We start from the raw sequence: 19,811 nt of genomic DNA, 5'->3' as shown, positions 1-19,811 counted from the left end.
TTAAAAATTTTAATTATGATTTCATTTTTCTTGATTTTAGGCAAGTCAGCTTTGAATGCAAATATTAGAGCATTTTTAACTAGATGAGGGGTCACTGAAAAGATACAATTTCTATTTCTTGGCTTGTTTGTGGAGGGTGCCTGGGGTTAGCCAGAGGGATGATACCAGGAAGGCTAAAAATAAAAAGAGGGGGCCCACCAGGCACTGAGAAGACCAAGGGGACACACCTTCAGGTAAAAGGTGCCAAATGGGCCAGTGTAAACAATAATGTGGACCAAGGGAGCTTGGAGTGAGTTTGACACTCATGTGAGTCAGGGGAGCTTTGAGGGAGTTTGATGTCTTGAGCCATGTGTTGTCATCTGTTTCCTTGCACCACTCTATCTCTAGGCAAAGGGCAATCTTCAATGTATTATCACCCCCCTACCAGGTACCTGAATTGGGTGGGGAGAGATCTGACCCTGCTGAGTTGTCCAAATGCACCCTGGCACAAACCATGATGGATAACAACTATTGTGCCTTGCCCAGAGGAGCTACAGGGCACAGACTCTCACCTGACCCAACCTTCCCTGCTCTGTGCACTTAGGTCCCTGCAGAGCAAAGGGTGGCAGATAAGAGCAGAGACCGGAGCCTGCACATCATGGAGCAAATGATCAATAACCCATCCTGGGAAGGTAAAAGGGCAGCAAGAGGTAAAACCCACATGTGCCCATGGTCCAGGTCTGTCTTGTACTCCATTGTCTCATGGAGCTTTACTACAAAACATAAAATAAAAGATAAAATTATTAAAAATTTCAAGACTGTAACTGCAGAATACTAAACCTTGAGTGTGGGCCCTTATAAGCACTGATGGCATTGGCTTCTTGCCCATGAAACCAGCCTTGCTCATAGATTCTACCACAAAGAATACAAAAATCTAGAAAATGACACAATACTAATTAACCACCTTACGGATTTTTAAAAATTTTTAAGTTGTAGATGGACACAATACCTTTATTTTATTGATTTATTTTTTTTGTGGTGCTGAAGATTAAACCTCTTGCCTCCCTAAATTTCTGTCACTATACATTCTGCTTACCTTTACACATGACTGAGTTTGCATATTTTCTATAAAGAGAATAGAAAAATGCTCTTCCTCTAGTGTTTTAGTCAGCTTTATATCACTGTGACCAAAATACTCAACAAGAACAACTTAGAGGAGGAAAAGTTCATTGGGGCTCACAGTCTCAGAGGTCTCAGTCCATAGATGGCCAACTCCATTGCTCTGAGCCCACAGTAAAGCAGAGGAAATCTGCTTACTTCAAGACAGCCAGGAAACAGAGAGAAAGAAGGTGCAAGAGGGAAAGGGGCTTCCGGGTTGAAGCACCCCTTTGGGGCACGCCCCCAGTGATCCAACTTCTCAAGCCACATCCTACCTGCCTACAGTTACATCATTCAGTTAGTCCATTCAAACTAGGATGGACTGGTTAGGTGACAGTTCTCATAATCCAATTGTTTTACCTCCAAACATACCTCTATTAACACAGGAACTTTTCCTGTGTTAATAGAGGTATTTCCAAACCATAATATCTAGAATAGCTGATTTTAAAATATTTTTGATTGCTTGAAATATTTCTTTCATGGAAATTTTTAGGACCAGTGTCACATTTGGAAAACCCTCAGTCATGCTTCTTTCATATAAAAGTTGCAAGATTTCAGGGCATTTCTGGTTGTCTTGCCCAGGGACTAATGTGTAATACTTTCTGAATTGGTGATGCAAGTTAACCATCTTGTTTGTGTTCCTTATAGTTTGTGGTTTTGAAGTTTATTCAAAGATTACTTGATACTTCCCTTAAAAAGGGGAACTTCATTCCCATTACCTTAAATGTGGGCTGGACTTAGCAACTGACTTCTTACACATAGAATGTGGTAGGGATTGGGGATGTCACTCACTTAGTATGCATGAGGTCCTCAGTTCAAGCCCCAACACCAGAAAGAGGAAGAAGAAGAATTTTGTAGAGATGATGGCTTGTCTTTAGAGGCTAGGTCATAAAAGGTACCGTGACCTCCTCTTCCTCTCCTCTCTCTCTCATCACTCACACTGGGGGAAGTTAGCTCTCGGGTCATAAGAACATTGAAGCAGCCTTATGGAGAGATCCGTGTGGTAAGAAGTGGTCTTCTCATGGAAAGCCATCAAGTGACCTTCTGCTTACAGCCACAGGAGTGAACTCTAGCCCCAGTCAAGCCTTTGGATGAGTGCAACCTTGGTTGATGTCTTCATTAACTGTTGGGAAAACATCATTTGAAATAAGATCTTCTGAAGCTGGGCTGGTAGCTCAGTGGTAAAGCGCTTGCTTAGCATGTTTGAGGCACTGGGTTCATTCTTCAACAACACATAAAAATAAATAAATAAAGTTATCGTGTCCATCTACAAATTAAAAAAAAAAACAAACCCTCTTCCATTCTCAAGTTTTGGAAAAAAAAATAAACAAATGAAATCTGCCAAATCAGTAAAAACCTCTGCTCAAAATGCACAAAAGAGCCAGGTATGGTGGTTCACACCTGTAATCCCAGCAACTCGAGAGGCAGAGGCAGAAGGATTGCAAGTTTGAAGCCAGCCTCAACAACTTAGCAAGGCCCTAAGCAACTTAGCAAGACCCTGTCTAAAAAAAAAAAAAAAAAAAAAAAAAAAAAAGCCTAGGGATGTGGCTCAATGGTTTAGTGCCCTTGAGTTCAATCCCCAGTAGGTTAAAAAAAAATGCAGAAAAGACTGAAAACATTTTATTACTGAATAATCCTCAAAACAATTGTGATGACTATCACAGGCAGTTTGCTACAATCCACTAGATTCCCAAAGAAAAAGAAATTTCAGTCTTCTGTAGAGCTAGGCAGATACAATCCATTGAACTATAAATTGTCTTTATCCCCAAAGGAAAAAAAATATGTTACTTTATTTATTTATTTTTGAAAAGTTTTTTTTTTTTTTTTTTTTTTTTTTTTTGCAGTATTGGGATTCAAAGCCAGGGTCACAGGCATGCTAGAAGTGTTCTATCATTGAGGAATATCCCCAGTCCCTGTATCTTTTTGACAAGTAGGAGGACATTGTAACTTGGAGCCAGCATCTAGGCTAAATTCCCACAACCAGAGAGACAGAGCACCATTCTCTTACTCATTATTCATATTTCAAAGAGGCCTCCAGGAAAGACATGCCTAAGGTGCAAAACTGGCAAGGGGTTTATTTAGCTTTGAAAATGACTTATATACTTCTTTCTCTTTTGGCACCAGGGAAATCTTAACATTTTTAAGTTTTTATTTACTCATCTTCATAGATTTCCTGAAGGCACCCAGATGAGCTGCTCTCAAATCCCTGGCTTTCAGAAACTTTGAGATGATGAAAATGCTTCCCACCTCTTGTACTGGGAATTGAACCCAGGGGAACTTTACCACTGAGTTACATCCCCAGCTCTTTTTATTTTTTGAGAAAAGGTCTGGCTGAATTGCTGGGAGTGACTTTGAACTTGCAATTTTTCTGCCTCAGCCTTCACAGTCAATGAGATCATGGGTATGCACAGCTGTGCCTGGTGAAAATGTATTGTTTTAAGGTGGTAAATTTTAGAGTAATTTATCCAGTCACAAATAACTAATACAGGGGTGATGCAAAAAAAAAAATGCAATTTTATCCAAAGATATGCAGGATAAATTGTACTAGGGTTGGTACATCTATATAAGGAAACACAGACATTCTATTTTACTGAATTACCATAAAAAGAAAAATAGACCAGGTATGCTGGTATACTCCCAGCAGCTCAGGAGGCTGAAGCAGGAGGATGTGAGTTCAAAGCCAGCCTCAGCAACTTAGCAAGGCCCTATGCAGCTCAGTGAGATCCTATCTCTAAATAAAATATGAAAAAGGACCAGGGATGTGGCTCAATTGTTAAGGACCCCTGGGTTCAATCCTAGGTATTAAAAAAAAAATAGATTGTGTGTCCTCATGCTAATCAAAATATCAAAACACATATTCTGGAATGTTAAATTTCTGAAAAAACAGAATCCCTAAAGTCTAAAATCCTCTAAAGATCAAAATCCTGAAAATCACAATCCTGAACAATTAAAATCTCAAATTCCAGGGCTGGGGATGTGGCTCAAGCGGTAGCGCGCTCGCCTGGCATGCGTGTGGCCCGGGTTCGATCCTCAGCATCACATACAAACAAAGATGTTGTATCCACCGAAAATTAAAAAATAAATATTAAAAAAAAATCTCAAATTCCAAATTCTTGAAGTTGGAAATCCTGAAAACCCCAATTTCCTGAAAGAAAGGACTATATAAAGAGGGATAGAAAACTGGGTGCAGTGGTCCATGCCTGTAAACCAGTCACTCAGGAGGCTGAGATAGGAGGATTGCAATTTCAAGGTCAGACTCAGCAATTTAGCAAGCCCCTCAGCAACTTAGTGAGACCCTGCCTCAAAATTTAAAAAAAATATGTGGTGACAGATACCTGTAATCACAGCAACTTGGGAGGCTGAGGTATGAGGATTGCAAGTTTGAGACACCAGCAACTTAATGAGTCCTTAAGGACTTAGTGAGACTCAAAATAAAATATTAAAATTAAAAAAGGGTGCTAGGGATGTGACTCAGTTCAATCCCCAATACCAAAGAGAAAAAAAATTAAAGGACTGGGGATATAAATCAATGGTAAGGCACCCCTGGATCCAATCGCCAGTACTAAAACAAAAAAAGAGACGGGAGAGAGAGAGGGACAGGAAGAAAGAATTGAATTATAGGGAAGGGATTAGTGTGATTTTGTTTGTATGCAGGATAGTTGTCAAATTATTGAATCATGTACTACTTCTGCCCCTCCACATAGCATTATGCTTGCCTTCAAAAATACCCTTTATCAGAAAATGAAAATAATTCTACATACTCAGCAAACTTCTGAACCAAAGACACTTGCTGATACAGAGGTTACAAAATGCATTAAATGGTAAACTATTCTTGGTAAGGGATTTGACACAAAATGCATTAAATGGTAAACTATTCTTGGTAAGGGATTTGACTATCAAAGAAGAAAGATTTGTATTACCACATAGAAAAACCATCACAAGCTTCACTTTGCTTATTATATGGTGCTTTAAGAATTGTCCCACTGTGTGCTTTTTACTCTGTATTTATTTTTACATAGTGCTGAGGATCGAACCCAGTACCTCATATGTGCAAGACAAACGCTCTGCCACTGAGCTACAACCCCAGCCCCAATTCCAGGAACTTTTAATGAATTTAAGCTGCACTGCTCAGAAGTAGCCAGTGATGATACTAACTGGTTCAAAAAATAATTATGTGCATGATGATGTATCATCCCTAATGAAAGGGGGACAGTAAAACATCATGTCCCTGAAAAAATTTTAGAATTTAGCCACATGCTTATGAATTAATGACAGGAAAATGCAAAGCAATTTGTAAACATTTATTTGGTTTATAAGATGGTGGGTTTTGCAGAAGAAAAGGGATTTCAGTCAGATACCCAAACCATGATGATAGATTTGTAATTAAGTGAGAATCCACAAGTGAATTTCAAGATGTAACCAGTAAGTGTTTTTTTTTTTTCCATTCAGTCCCTTAAATCTTGCAGAAAATCTGATGAGTGGATATTGCCATCTATCCTATCTGGTGACCTAATGCTGGGTTCACAAAATCTGACTATTCCAATAGTTTAAGAAAACGACAGGGCTGGGGATGTGGCTCAAACGGTAGCGTGCTCGCCTGGCATGCGTGCGGCCCGGGTTCGATCCTCAGCACCACATACAAACAAAGATGTTGTGTCCGCCAAAAACTAAAAAATTAAAATTCAAAAAAAAAATCTTTAAAAAAAAAAAAAAAAGAAAACGACAAACACACAAAAGTACCTTTTCAGAATCTGAGACAGCTCTCTGACCTTAAGGGTCCATGGAAAGAAGGAGAGCCACTGAAATTCCTTATTCTTATATAGGGGACACACAAGGGGGGTGTGGTTTCCATAAAACATTCTATCCCAGTAAGAGCAAAAAGATAGGATTACAAAGGAACAGGTGAGTGTAACTCAACCCCAGCGGGTGATGCCTACTCCTGGAGCCACACCTTGTTATCAGAGCTGGGGTAACACCCAAGTTACTGTGACCTGGCACTAACCGTGCCAGACTGAATGCAGTAATTGTTTAGAACCCCTTGCATTACCAGGACTTAAGGTTTCTGCATCCAGGGCAGCTCCCAACAAGTGGATTGACAGTGCACAGAGCAACAATGAAAACTTCAATTTTGTCAATAGTTTGAATTGGCATTCCTTCCAACTGATAAAATTCCAGGAACTATATTTAATTTTTTTTTCAATTGTAGATGGACACACTACCTTTATTTTATTTATTTATTTTTATGTGGTGCTGAGGATCGAACCCAGTACCTCATATGTGAGAGACAAGCACTCTACCACTAAGCTACAACCCCAGCCCCAATTCCAGGAACTTTTAATGAATTTAAGCTGCACTGCTCAGAAGTAGCCAGTGAAGTTACTAACTGGTTCAAAAAATAACTATGTGCATGGTAGGATATATCATCCCTAATGAAAGGGAGACAGTAAAACATCATGTCCGTGAATACTCCATTCTGTTTCCAAAAACCTAGCCAAGTTAAGGGAACAGTGAGATAAAGCCTGGGCCAGATATCCAAACATATTATTTTGAAGACCTTTTCTTTTACATAGTAAGAGCTGGGATAAGTTAGTGTTACCGGTAGAAAGCTACTTTCTTGCATGGTATACAAGAACCGTTGCTCTTTGGGATGTTGGTCCTACAAACAAACTAAGCAAGCTGATGCCGGTGATGTCACTGCTTCTGCAGCCTAACATAACCCTCTCTCAGTGGGACTGGCACAGAACTGAGGGCACCATGAAAAGGATACATGTTATTTGTTCAGCCAGCCACCATCAGAATAGAAAAGCTCTGTGAAGGAGAGGAGGCACTGCTTAACACTTTGAGGAACAGAGGTCCTATTTGTTCAGCTTATCAGCACTGAACTCTTCCTGAAGCAGTCACTGATCTCTTGTAAGCCTTCCCTGATAAATCATATGTCTTGCATGCTGTATCCGGGTACTTTCTTTGGCTTTTCTGAAATCTACCCACTGCCCTGGTACAACTGGGCTGTAGGTGTGGAACTCAAATGGACAGAGGTGAGAGCTCCAACAGTGGTGCTGTTCCATCATTAGTATTGTTTCTGCCAAATCTGTGGTCTATATGTGTGTACATGCAGAATGGACTTTCCACATACCAAAAACAACATAGAAACATGGCACTGAAGATGGAGGAAAAACTGGAGGTAGGCAGTACTGGGATTGAGCCCAGAGGTGCTCTACCACTGAGCTCTGCCCCAAGCCCTTTTTTATTTTAGAACAGGGTCTTACTATGTTGCTGAGTCTGACCTTGAACTGGCAATCCTCCTGCCTGAGACTCTGAATTGCTGGGATTTACAGACATGTGCCACTATCCCTGGTTTCAGAAGATAGAAAGTTTTCAAAAGGTATGCTCATGTCAGTGTATATTGAATCATAGAAAAATTCAAGAACAGTGTCACCTACAAAAAGACTATGAACAATATGAATGTATTCTCCAAGGAGAGCCATTCCCTAAAAGAAAAAAAGCATCTGTTCATTACAATACAAGACTTCAAAATATAGTTAATGATTATAAAAACTGACTAGCTCTTAGGGACTACATCCATACAATTGTCCATAACTTATACTTGTAATACACTTTTTGTATATTGAATTTTCTTAGTTTTCTTTAATATTTTTAATTTATTGTTGTTCTTTTGATTGGTTTGGGGATTTTTTTAAAAATATTTTTTTTAGTCGTAGCTAGACACGGTAACTTTATTTTATTTATTTCTTTTTATGTGGTTCTGAGAATTGAATCCAGTGCCTCACATATGCCAGACAAATGCTCTACTGCTGAGCTACAACCCCAGCCTGGTTTTTGGTTTTGAGGCAGGGTAGCTCTGTGCTGCCCAGGCTGGCCTTGAATTTTTGATTCTCCTACCTTAGCCTCCTATGTAGCTGGGATACAAGGTGTGCACCACTACACCCGATTTATTACTTTTTTAATTTTTTTAAATTGTCAACATTATTTGTTACAAGTCACTAAGGCTATGTATTTCATCTTCACTTCCCTAGTACTAGAAATACGAGTTAGGTAAATAATTTTTTTCCTTTTCTTTTTTTTTTTTCAGTACTGGGGATTAAACTCAGGACTTCACGTATAGGAGGCAACCATTTTAACACTTAACATGTGGGACTTTTTATTTTTCATTTCAGTCAGGGTCTCTCTAAATTGTTTAGGATGTCCTCAAATTTATAATCCTCCTTCCTTAATCTCCAGAGTTGCTGGAATTACAGGGTGTGCCACCATGACTGGTGAGTTATATAAATAATTCTAATCCATTTAATGTGTTTTTTTCAAATTTGATTCTCATCAAAAGACTTTGTCATGGTATTTCCAATGACTGCAGATATAAAGCTGGGTGGATATAATTAGAAATGTGTTATCACAATGTTGACTTTGTTAAGCATTGTTCATGTACATGAAAACGGTGAAACTTCCTCAATAAATAAATATCCTTTCTGTACATATGCATTTGTGAAAGACAAAATTGAGATCTCAGCTCTTTGGATCACTGCATACATGGTAGTAACCCATTGCAGTTTTTTGTGTTTTTTAAAACATATTTTTACAAGCATAAACACAGGTTCATTTATTTTTTAGTTGTAGTTGGGCACAATATCTTTATTTTTTATTATTTATTTATTTATTTACTTCTTTATCAAAAAGTATTTTTCATGTGGTGCTGAGGTTCAAACCCAGGGCCTCACCCGTGCTAGGCAAGCACTCTACTGCTGAGCCACAACCCCAGCCCCCCCATTGCAGTTTTTGATGGATCTCATCAAAAGACTTTGTCATGGTATTTCCAATGACTGCAGATATAAAGCTGGGTGGATACAATTAGAAATCATAGTGATGCATGTTAATACATTTGTTTTTTGACATATTTTTATGAATACATTTTGTCTCTTCATAACCATTATATACATGTGTGATTCTTATGATGAACCTGTGTTTATGCTTGTAAAAATATGTATATTATTGGGCTGGGATTGTAGCTCAGTGGTAAAGCTCCTGCCTGCACATGAGACACTGGATTTGATCCTCAGCACCACGTAAAAATAAATAAATAAAATAAAGGTATGGTGTCCGTCTACAACTAAAAAATATTTTTAAAGAAATATGTTATTAATGTCTATTGGAGTGGTCTATAAAGTGTTCTGTTTATGTTTTTCAAGTAAATCCATTTAAAATGTAAATTAGTATCTTTAAAATATTTTTTTCTTTTGGTACCGGGGATTGAACCCAGGGACACTTTACCACTAAGCTATTTCCCCAGTCCTTTTTAATTAATTAATTTATTTATTTATTTTTGAGACAGTATCTTGCTAAGTTGCTGAGGATCTCACTAAGTTGCCAAGGCTGGCCTTAAACTTGTGATTCTCCTGCCTCAGCCTCCCAAGTCACTGTACCCAGCATTAAAAGAATTCTTTAAAAATATTTTTAAATTTTTAAATTGGCTGGAGATATAGCTTGATGGTAGAATGCTTGCCTAAGACCCTGGGATAAAACCCAGTACCACACAAAAATATTTTTCCATAATTATGTTTTGGGGATTTTTAAAATATTTTTGGGCAATATTTGGGATTATGGCATTTGGAGTTTTGTCTTTCCAGATTATGTAAAAACTTTGAGCATGCTACCTAGTAACGTCAACTGATACTACTACTTGGAAAGATGGTGCATAATTAGGCTATGTTGTTTTGTTATATTATTCAGAGATAACTTTATGAGGCATTAATTGTTTGCATCCACATTTTGTCATTTGATAATGAATTGCAGGGAAGGGACATGTACCGGTTCTCACGTAGGACTATGCACTGACTCTGGAGTAGAACCATCATAAAATATAGGAAACTAAACTCAAGAGAGGCTGATCCATAAGATGTCTGCTGCACCCAGCATTTTGCTTGGCACAAGTCAGAAAGTATTGGCAGTTGGGTGCAGCGGTGCATGCTTATAATCCCAGTGACTTGGGAGGCAGAGGCAGGAAGATATTTCAAGTTCGAAGCCAGCCTCAGCAACTTAGTGAGGCCCTGAACAACTTAGTGAGACCCTGTCTCAAAATAAAAAAATAAAAAGGACTGAGGATGTGGCTCAGTGGTAAACATTCAATCCCCTGACTTCAGGCCCTATACCAAAAAAAAAAAAAAAAGCAAATGCATTTATGCATGAAGAGAGCTCACTGAGCATGTTAAAAATACTCCGATGTTGATCCATAATGGGGGGGGGGGCAGGCAAGGGAATAATGGAGGAACTTTGGATTGGCAGAGGGGAGTGAGGGGGTAAATAGGGTGTTGGGGGAGATGGTGGAATGAAAGACATTATTACCCTATGTACAAGTATGATTGCACAAATGGTGTGATGCTCCATCATGTACAACCCGAGAAATGAAAAATTGTTCTGTTTGTGTAAAAAATAAAATTGAAAACAAAACACCATATTCTAAAAACATCCATTGATAGATATGTTAGTCAACCCTCTTAGGATCGCAAGTGACTGAAACCCATTCAAACCACTCTAAACCGAGAAATTAAAATATAATTTGAACATTTAAAAATGGAGGGGGACTTGATGACTTGGAAACTGACAAGTCCAGAAATCTACTTCAGGCACATTGGGATCCAGGGACAGAGATGTACATGATGATCTTCTCCTCTTTCGGCTTTACACCCAGATGTCTCTCTCCAGGTTTCCACCCTCCGTACACCATCATTTCCAGAGGAAAGGAAGCCTCCCTTTCAAACAGTTTCAGCTCAAGTCTTAGATTGACTCTGAGCTGCCCAACCAAACACGAGACCATTCATTTCCAATCAGCACAACTCCAAGGCCTGGAAGTAGGGGAGGGATCATTTCCCAAAGGAAAAAAAATGAAGCTTTTCTCAGCAGAAGGGTGAGATTGTTTGATGGGCAGGCTCAACCCACTGTTGCCCACTGGACTGATAATCAGCAGAGGAGTCAGGACTAGGTGAGGGAAACATGCCATATGGAGACACTTGGGATGGAAAACCAAGCAGTGCTGGGTCCAGGCAGGATCAGGACCATGTGGAGCTTTAAGGAGCATGGGATCTGCACCAGTGTCCAGCCAAAAGGCCATGTAGTAGATTGATTGCTAAAATGGTCCACCTGAATCCCACACCCTGTGCCATGTGGTTTTTGCAACATCTCCCATTTAGAATGGAATCTGGGTTGGAGATGTAGCTCAGCAGTATAGCACTGGCATGCACAAAGTCCCAGGATCCATCCCCAGCACTGGGAAAAAAAAAACTGGAGCCCATTTCCTAAAATTTGTGCTTCCCTTGTCATTGGTATTGATAACAGAATGTGATGGAAAAGATATTGTGCTATATCTGAACCTAAACCTCGAGAGATCCTTTGTGCCTTTGCTTCTTTGTTCTTTTGTTCCCCTGCCTCCCTCTTGTAAATGATCCTGGCTGTTTGGGAGCAGGATGAGAGACCACATGAGATTGTCCCAGGTTTCTCAGCCAACACCCCAGACACCAGAGATAGCCCTACATGATTAGCAAAGCTGCTTAACTGACTCACACTGACCACAGATGAATGAGAGCATCCACAGAGCCCAGCTCAGACCAGAACTTCCAGTGACCCCATACAGTCTTGAAAGTAAGTGGTTGTCATTTTAAACCACAGAGTTTGGGGACCGTTTGTTACACAGCATTGTTGAGGCAAACAGGTAAGAGATACAAGGCATATTAGGAGAAATCTAACTAGTGGTTGGTTTGCCAAACCATGCAATCCAGGGGCTGGATCTTCTAGAATAAGTAACTGTTTCAAACTTTCAGGAAACTACTAGAGAAGCTAGTTTGGCCTGGAGTTCCAGTCTATAATCTTTACACATCACATGCAGGGACTTTAACTGACCTGACATGTTTCCCAGAGACACAAGCACTGGGAATTTGTGGAATCTAGTCAGCTTGAGCTGCTGGGGATAAGTGTACCCCACTAGCCAGATTCCTGCTTGAAGAACACGTTTTGGTTTAGACATTTTTATATGATGGTAGTGAGTGGGAACAAAGAAGGAATTTAAATGGGCCTTAAAGAGGAAAGTTGTGGAAGACTGGGAAGAACCAAATGGGTCCCAAATTCTGCCCATGAGCAGCATTAACCATTTGCTGTAGTGTAAGAAAAAAAAAAAATCCAAGAGATAGGTTGAAAGCCTATTTCAGACTTCTCTGGAAGAACCAGTCACAGAAGAGGGAACAGGCAAAGCTGCCTGTCACAGGGATCTACCAATCAGCATGGAAAACTAGTTGATCTCCTTCCCTGCTCACAGCTCCACCTGCTCCAGGCATCCAGGTAACTCCCTTCTCTCTCCCCAGACATATATAACGTGGCCTCCTGGATCCCACACATGTCCCAGATTGTGTCATCTGCTTCCAAACCTGATTCATATGACCTGTTCCAGGGAACATCAGCACCCATCCCAGTGAGAAATGTGGCAGTCAGCCACCAAATCCCACTTACCGACCACTTTAACATTCCCTTGTTCTCCCTGCCCTAACTCTGAAGATTCCCAGCCCACTCCCAACCTTCCTGCTAAGAATCTAGCCACCTCTGCAGTGGACTTGAGTTTATCCACTGGTTTCAAACCTCAATTCTGCAGTCTAACATAGCAAGACTTCCTCTTAAAGCCTTCACTGTATCTCCCTGGCGTCTCTTCTCTGGTCATCTCCTTCCAACTTCCCAGACCTGGTCTTGCCCCCTGTCTCCAGGGCCTAGGTGCTTTGGGCTCTTCATCCTGCCTGCCAACCTGCCTTTCTCTGAGGGGCCCTGGCAGCCCAGAGCAAGCTGCCTTCTGATGCTGGCATGGATGTGCTCCAGATCACCTGTCTCCTCTCCAGGACCCATTCGAGCAGGCTCAGGAAGAGGTTCACAGTCTCCTGCCAGCTGGCGCACTCCTCACAGCCACAGACACTGTCCCAGGTTGGTGACCACTTCACAATCCACCTGCAGGCTGATGTCCCAGGGTCTCACAGAAGTACTTTATTCTATTCAACAGGCCAGGAAGGGATGTGGGGAGGTGGGGAGACCACAAGAAGCCCATGGAGCACGGGACGAGACCAGGCCACCCTGCCTGTCCCCCCTGCCCGGAGAGTCCCAGCTGACCTGCAGCGGGACACAGCAGGCAGGGAGGCCCGGACTGTTCTACGGTCTGCGGCTGAGGTAGCTGGAGACGCGGGCATGCCCAGGCCCTTCCCTCAGGCAGCCACGCTGTGCATTCACCAGCCTGAACCTCGGTGGCATGCAGGCTGCCTGCCCTCTGGGGTGAAGCCTCCGGTGTCCTTTGCTGTGCTCAGGCCACAGAGAATGAGGTGTGGCTGCTGTCACCAGGCCAGGGGTGAAGCCATCCCAGAGCTGCGTGGGCCCTCCCCGGCCTGCAGGTCGCTGAGTGCTCGCTGGGAGACAGGAGAACAAGGGGTAAGGGTGGTCAGTGGTCCCATGCCTTCCTCTTTCTTTTACCAACCCACACCACCAAGGCTGAGGTTGTGGCTTGCTCTTGTCCAGGAGTGGGGCATATCATTCCCTGGAACCCTTTTTCAGTAAGGCTTCAAGGAGGATGCCCCTAGATGACCTCTGGCCCCAACCTCCCGTAAGGGACCCTTTAGCCACTTTGGCTCACCTCGAACTTGCTCATGAATTCCGCAAAAATGCCGAAGAAGGCCTCGGAGGTGGTGGCTTTGGAATCCTCCCCAAAGAAGGCCAGCGCCTTGCTCAGTTCCTCCATGGCCTCTCGCTGCAGCCCATCCAGTGCCCGAAGTGCGGGCTGGGCGGTCTCCAGGAAGGACTAAGGGGCCTTCATTAAGGAAACAGCCAACCCTCTGGTGCCCTCCCATTTACCTTGCTGGGCAGTGACCCCAGACATCATCCTAGCTGCCCCACTCCCTCTCTGCCTGAGACCTTTGGAGGGACAGGCCCTGAATTAGCAGGGAATGTGCCCTGTTCTGGTCACTGACTATTAAGCTATTCTTGGAAACTGCCACAACTCCCAAGCCTTAGTCCTTCCTGGAGACAGCCTTAGCCCTTCTTCCCTAGAGCTCTGCCTAGAGGAAGGCTTCTGCCCCATCCATCCATTTATAGTGGCTCCTTCTGTCACTGTCTAAGCCTTACACTTTTTTCTATAGTATTTGGCACTATGTGAAACCATTCACAGGTTCATTCCCTGTGGTAATGCAGGCCTGTGCCCTACATATAACTCAAGTGCTTAGGATAGCAACTGTGTTCTTGAAAAAGATTTAGCAGCTCAATTGCTACCACTTTCTAGCATTTAAGCTGTGCCAAGCTTTGTTCTAAGCCCTCTACACATTCTTGTTTAATCATCATAATACCTCTATGAAGTACATTATTAGTATTTTATATGTGAAGACGTTAAAGTACAAAGAACTTTAGAAACTAGCCCAAGATCACACAATAAGCTCTATGCCTGAGCCAGAGATAGTGTCAGAACCAGGGTCAAAACCCATCTGCATCATAACCAGATAATGACCACATGGTCCACTTCTTACCTCTCCTTAAGAAGGAGTAAAGTAGGCCCAGAAAAGTAAGTGGCTTGCTTAAAGTCACACAGCGACTAACTGAATCAGGATTTGAGCCTAAGCCTGTCTAATGCCTAGGGCTAAAGTCCCTCTAAAGAGGCTGCCCTTGAATGACCACCCATTCTCTCTCTGAAGACCTCTAAACCCATGGAAGCAGAGAGGACACCCCTGGATTGAGTGATATGAAGTGAACTGATCCCTACCTGAATTGCCTTAGTTTCCATATCTGTAAAAATCTGGATGTTACATGGGTGAAAGGGAATGGGAATGAGAAGCATCTTACACAAACCACAGTATTTGCCTGAGAGGAAAGAGGGGATCAGTATCAAATTCCTACCTTGAGCTGGGGAGGAAGCTTAATGATAGAATGCTCACCTAACATGTGTGAAGCTCCAGGTTTGATCTCCAGCATCAGGGGAAAAAAAAAAATCCTACGGGGACACACCCCCAGCAGGCTATGTGCTGGAGTCAGGGACACATGGCTGGTGCTTGCCAGGTGAGGGCCAACTGCCCCGGCTATAGGTACAGGCCCCAGAGCCCTCCTTCTTGTCTAGCTCTCCCCTCAGCAAGGAAAACCTTGTGTTGTTTTTTTCCCCCTAAGGGGTGTTGGGGCCATAGAAGGGGACAGGGAGAAGAGTCACATGCCCTTACCCCAGTCCTCCCTGCTGGCCAGGCTCTGTTGGAGGGTTTAGCAAAAATGTTCCCCTTTCCTAAAAAGCCTCCCCTTGTATCTTATGACTTATATCCGGGTTCCACTGCCTACAGAGAAACAAAGGGGAAGGCAACAGCTATGGGACAACCTACAGAGTTCTGGCCTCAGTTACTCAGATTTGGCATGAGTACGTGGACTCTACATGATCCAGGATGAAACCTCTTCCAGGATCCCTGGATGCACAACCACCTGAGCCCAGAATCTCTGCTGGGGTCTGCAGTGGCCACTGGAGCCACTGCTGGCTCTACCCAGCCACCCCATGGCCCAGCATGGTGCTGGTACAGGCTGCTCAGAGGATACCGCCATGACCACAGCAAACCTGTCCTCACTGGAGGGGGACATGGTCTGGCAGGCAGCCTGAATCTCACTGATGGTGCCATGGAGGTCAGCCAGGTCGCCAGTCAGGGCCCGTTGGTTCACTACAGGAATGAACAGAAGGCTCGTGGGGTCACATTTACAGCCCAGGACAGCACGTTTCTGCCTCCCCACCTATCTACCCAGCCTACCTTTGGCAGCCAGGGGCACGGTGGGCAGGTCCTGAGCAAAGCCCAGGAGTTCAGGGAAGTGCTGGCTCAGCGATTTGGCAAGGATGTGCAGGAAGGTGGACTTCCCATCCACTGTCTTGGTGGAGTTCAGCTGCAAGTGATCCCCAACATACATCCTCCTCAAAGACCATACCACATTTCTGGTCATACATGGCCCCAGCTTCTCCTGGACTGTGGCACCAATTCTTGGTCCCTGATACTCTCTTTCTGACTCACCTCACCTTCTCCTCTTTTCTAGTTTCGGAGGCTTGGCACCTTCCCCACCCCTAACCTCAACATCTGCTACTGTCATATTCAGGCTTCTGTGCAGCCAGCATTTCCCCTGGGGTGGGGGAATGGCCCTCCTGGGTCATGCTGTTTTTCTCCTCCCCTCTGTCACAACTTGTGTTAGGTTTGGCCAGGGAGCCTGGAGGGTAGAGAGAGCTAGTCAATTTATTGCTGACTGGCTCTCACCTCTGTCAGAAAGTTGATCTTGAAGCCCGTGGTCTTGTTGGTTTTGGGCTGTCCATCGTTGAGATAGTTGCCCATGGCCAAAACAAACTGTGGGGAGGAAGATGGGTAGACTGTGGTGCTCCCCTCACCACCCACCCACCCCCAGGCCGAGGTGTCAGGATGGGTCTCCAAGGATGGCATCTACAGGGAGCACAGTAGCTGGTTGGGGAACGATGCATCCTGACCTCCAAGATCTTGGCGAGTTTCCGGCTGTTTTTAAGCTCAAGGGAAGCCTGTCGTAAGCATTCGAGGCTGCCTCGGATCTCCTCTGTCTTCTCCTGTAGGGTGGCCTGGAAGTGGAGGCTGCGCAGGCGGGTTTTATATTCGGGAACCGACAGCATCTGCCGTAAATTCAGGGAGGGACTCACCCTTCGCTTTCCAGGGGGACCCACTGCCCGACAGCGACCTGGGTTGGGGGCTGGCTGCCTGGGTCGGCTATGCCCTTAAGAAAAGTAAGCATGACCCCCTAGGGGACACTCTTATCCCATCTACCTTGGCCCTGGTTGGGCACTGGCCATTAAAGGTGTTAAACTGGTCTCAGCACGGCGGCGGAACCCAAGGGGCGCGGGACAGAACAGTCCCCGGTCACAGAGGGGAGCCTTGACCCAGGAGGCCTTGGCCATAGGGGCGGAGGTCGCGGCCGAGGCACCTGAAGAACGAACTGATCGGGCTCGCTGAGGCGACCGGGCGCCTCACGGAAGGCCTGGTAGCGCTGCTCCTCGTCGGCATCAGGCGCGAACAGCAGCAGCTGCGCCAGATGCGCGGGCTCCAAGCGCCGGGGCTCCATGCTCATGAGCACCTGCCGCAGTTCCGCGGGACTCAGCTTCAGGTGTGCTAAGAGAATGGCTGTGGGCAGGACCGCAAGGGTGAGCCGGGGGCGTGGCCAGGGCGGGGAGGGGCGGGGCTCCGAGATGGGCCTTGGCTACTGGGGGCGGGGACAAGAACAGGGGGGCGGGACCTACAATAGGCTCCGAAGCGGGTGCGCGGGGGCGGTCCCAGAGGACAGGCTGATTAAAGGGTTAGGGCGGGATCTTCAAGGAGAAGGACCAAGACCTTAGGTGGGGCCCGCGGGGGTGGGGCCAGGAGGTAAGCAAGGGTCTGCGGGTTGCAGAGTGGAGGATGTGGCTGGAAGCGGGACTAGAACTGGGAGCCGATTGCAGAGGGTGGGGCCAATACAGGATGAAGCCAAGGTTGGCACCAGCGACCAGGTGGAATTCCCACCCCCCAGCTATAGGGCCTTGGAGGGGGGCCTTCAGGCGGCCTGGCGACAGGTGTCCTGGCCCCCATAGATAATTCCTGTTATCCCTCCGGCAGGGTCCAAGACTCTATGGCCCAGAGAAAGGGCCACCAACAGCCCCAAGAATCCTTGGGATTCTCTAGTCCCTCACAGGTATTGTAGGCCTTCTTGTGAGACAGGATCTCCACCACCTCCTTCTTTCGGAAGGGCTCAGGCCCAGGCACAGGCTCTGGAAGAGAAATTAGACAGTTTAATGGAGAGGAGGAGATGCAGGGTGGGGTGGGGTCCTAGGCTGGGGCTGCCTTAGCTGGGCCTAGGGGAGGGGCAGCCACACTCAACTGCCCAGGGCCTCCCTCCTCCCAAGCACCACCTTGACTGGATCAGCGCCAGATGTCCGTATTGCCCTCATACCTCAGTCTCCCATTGCTGATCTGAATGCATTTAGTGTGTAAGGTGTGTTTATCCCCTCACTGTCACCTTCCCAAATGCCCTCTCTCCCTTGAGCCCTCTGGGCCCAGCTAGCAGGACAATGAAAACAAACGACCTCTGGAACTTTCAGATGATTCCTGAATGTACAAGTCAGTCTTTCTCCTCCATCCTGTGACCACACACTGGGCTTCTTGGAGTCCCACCCAAGCACAATAGAGTGATATCCATAAAGGGATGAGAGGAGAAGGAGAAAGAGATGTTTGTAGATGCTTTCTGTTTACCCTATTCTGCCTGTGTGACTTTGACCAAATTACCTAGCCTCTCAGATCTTCCTCATTAGGAAGGGGAGGTGATCCTAGAATCTACCTTGCAGAGTTGTCAAGGGATTAATGTAGAAGTGAGATCACCTGACATTTGGTCAGCACACAATAAATGCCAGCTTTTATTATTATCTCCACTTTGAGATGGGAAAAACTAACGGGGCTTGAAGGTTTGAAGATAAGTTAGTCAAATAGCAGTTAGGGCAGGCTTTGGGGACTCTGACCCTAAGGAAGCCACAAAAGGTAGCAGGTTGAGATGCCCTCTGAACTTCCCCCAGGACCACCAGGCCACTCACTAGTAGGTTTCTGGGTGCCGAAGTGAAGCTCCAGGTCAAGGTATTTCACCATGTCACTCAGTTTATCGTAGTCAGAGTCCTCCCCGAGCTGTGAGGGAGTAAGGGGAGGTTCAGAGGAGGAGGAACAGCAACAGCTGGACTGCCCTCTCCATCTGTCCACTCTGTGGGCTGTCCTGGGCTTGAGGGATGAAGTCCAAAACAGGAGAATAGTACAGAAAAAGCTAAATCATTCAAGTTCTCAGGTGAGGAACTTTCCCCTTGTAGTCAACAATACAACCATTCTTGGGACCCCATCCATGCTGAAGCTGGGCTGGAGCAGGGGATGTAAAGAAGCTGTGATGGAGCTGGAGACAAAAAGAGGGGGGCTGAAGGGCCTGGCTTTGCTCTGAAGTCTCCTTTGCAGGGAGTGAGCTCACCCCAGACCCATCCTGGGCAGACAGAGCTGGGGCTGGGGGAACCTAAGCAGTAAAGGCCACGGGCTAGAAGCTGGACAGGTGGCTGAAATGATCTAAGAAGGAGAGAACCCTCTGGGGCTTGGAAAGGGAGTGAGGATTGAGTGGTTGGCCATGGAGAGATCCCAAAGGGAGAGCAGTCTCAGAATATGGCCACATGTCAGGGACAATTAGCATGGAATTGGACTTGGCCGCATGGGTGACCTGTCACACAGGGTTTTCCAGCTTTGATAACCAGTGGAAGGACTATACTGTGGAGCAAATCTCAAGGACTCACCTAACACTTGTAGGACTAGGTCTGCAGGGGACCAGTAGGTGTCCTTGACCTGCTGAAAAGCTTTTTATTATCAACATGGAAAGATTTCTTGGAGATATGGGCTGATACCATCTAGGATGGGAAGACAGGAAAAAGAACCGAGACCCAGGACATGGCCAAGAGGAACAATGACAAGCATAACCTGAACAGTGTGGTTATGTGTGAGGGCATGTTGTTGGTCCCAAGAAGATGAAGAGACTGATGTTGAGGATGAGGTTGGGCAAGACCACTGTGATGGGGCAGGCCCAGAAGCAGGAGGGACCCCAGGCCATATTTAAAGAAGAATGGTATCCAAGTCCAA

General features: G+C 45.0%; 1 protein-coding gene across 5 annotated transcripts in view; it reads right to left on the bottom strand.

The window, feature by feature from the left end:
• Positions 1-13,502: 13,502 nt before the first annotated feature.
• Positions 13,503-19,811, bottom strand: part of Grid2ip (Grid2 interacting protein) — a 33,262-nt gene continuing 26,953 nt past the window's right edge. For all 5 annotated transcript variants that reach the window (XM_076840412.1, XM_076840413.1, XM_076840416.1 and 2 more), the window contains 9 exons: positions 18,743-18,830; positions 17,849-17,926; positions 17,110-17,306; positions 16,646-16,801; positions 16,422-16,508; positions 15,930-16,059; positions 15,724-15,842; positions 13,799-13,963; positions 13,503-13,574 (listed from right to left, as the gene is read on the bottom strand). In XM_076840412.1, coding sequence (XP_076696527.1) covers positions 13,503-13,574; positions 13,799-13,963; positions 15,724-15,842; positions 15,930-16,059; positions 16,422-16,508; positions 16,646-16,801; positions 17,110-17,306; positions 17,849-17,926; positions 18,743-18,830 — 1,092 coding nt within the window. The remainder of the gene's footprint in view (positions 13,575-13,798; positions 13,964-15,723; positions 15,843-15,929; positions 16,060-16,421; positions 16,509-16,645; positions 16,802-17,109; positions 17,307-17,848; positions 17,927-18,742; positions 18,831-19,811) is intronic.

This window comes from Callospermophilus lateralis, chromosome 19 (genome assembly GCF_048772815.1).
Source record: "Callospermophilus lateralis isolate mCalLat2 chromosome 19, mCalLat2.hap1, whole genome shotgun sequence".
NCBI lineage: Eukaryota > Metazoa > Chordata > Mammalia > Rodentia > Sciuridae > Callospermophilus > Callospermophilus lateralis.
The sequence above is the reverse complement of the archived record's forward strand: the minus strand, read 5'-3'. Positions and strand labels throughout refer to the sequence as shown.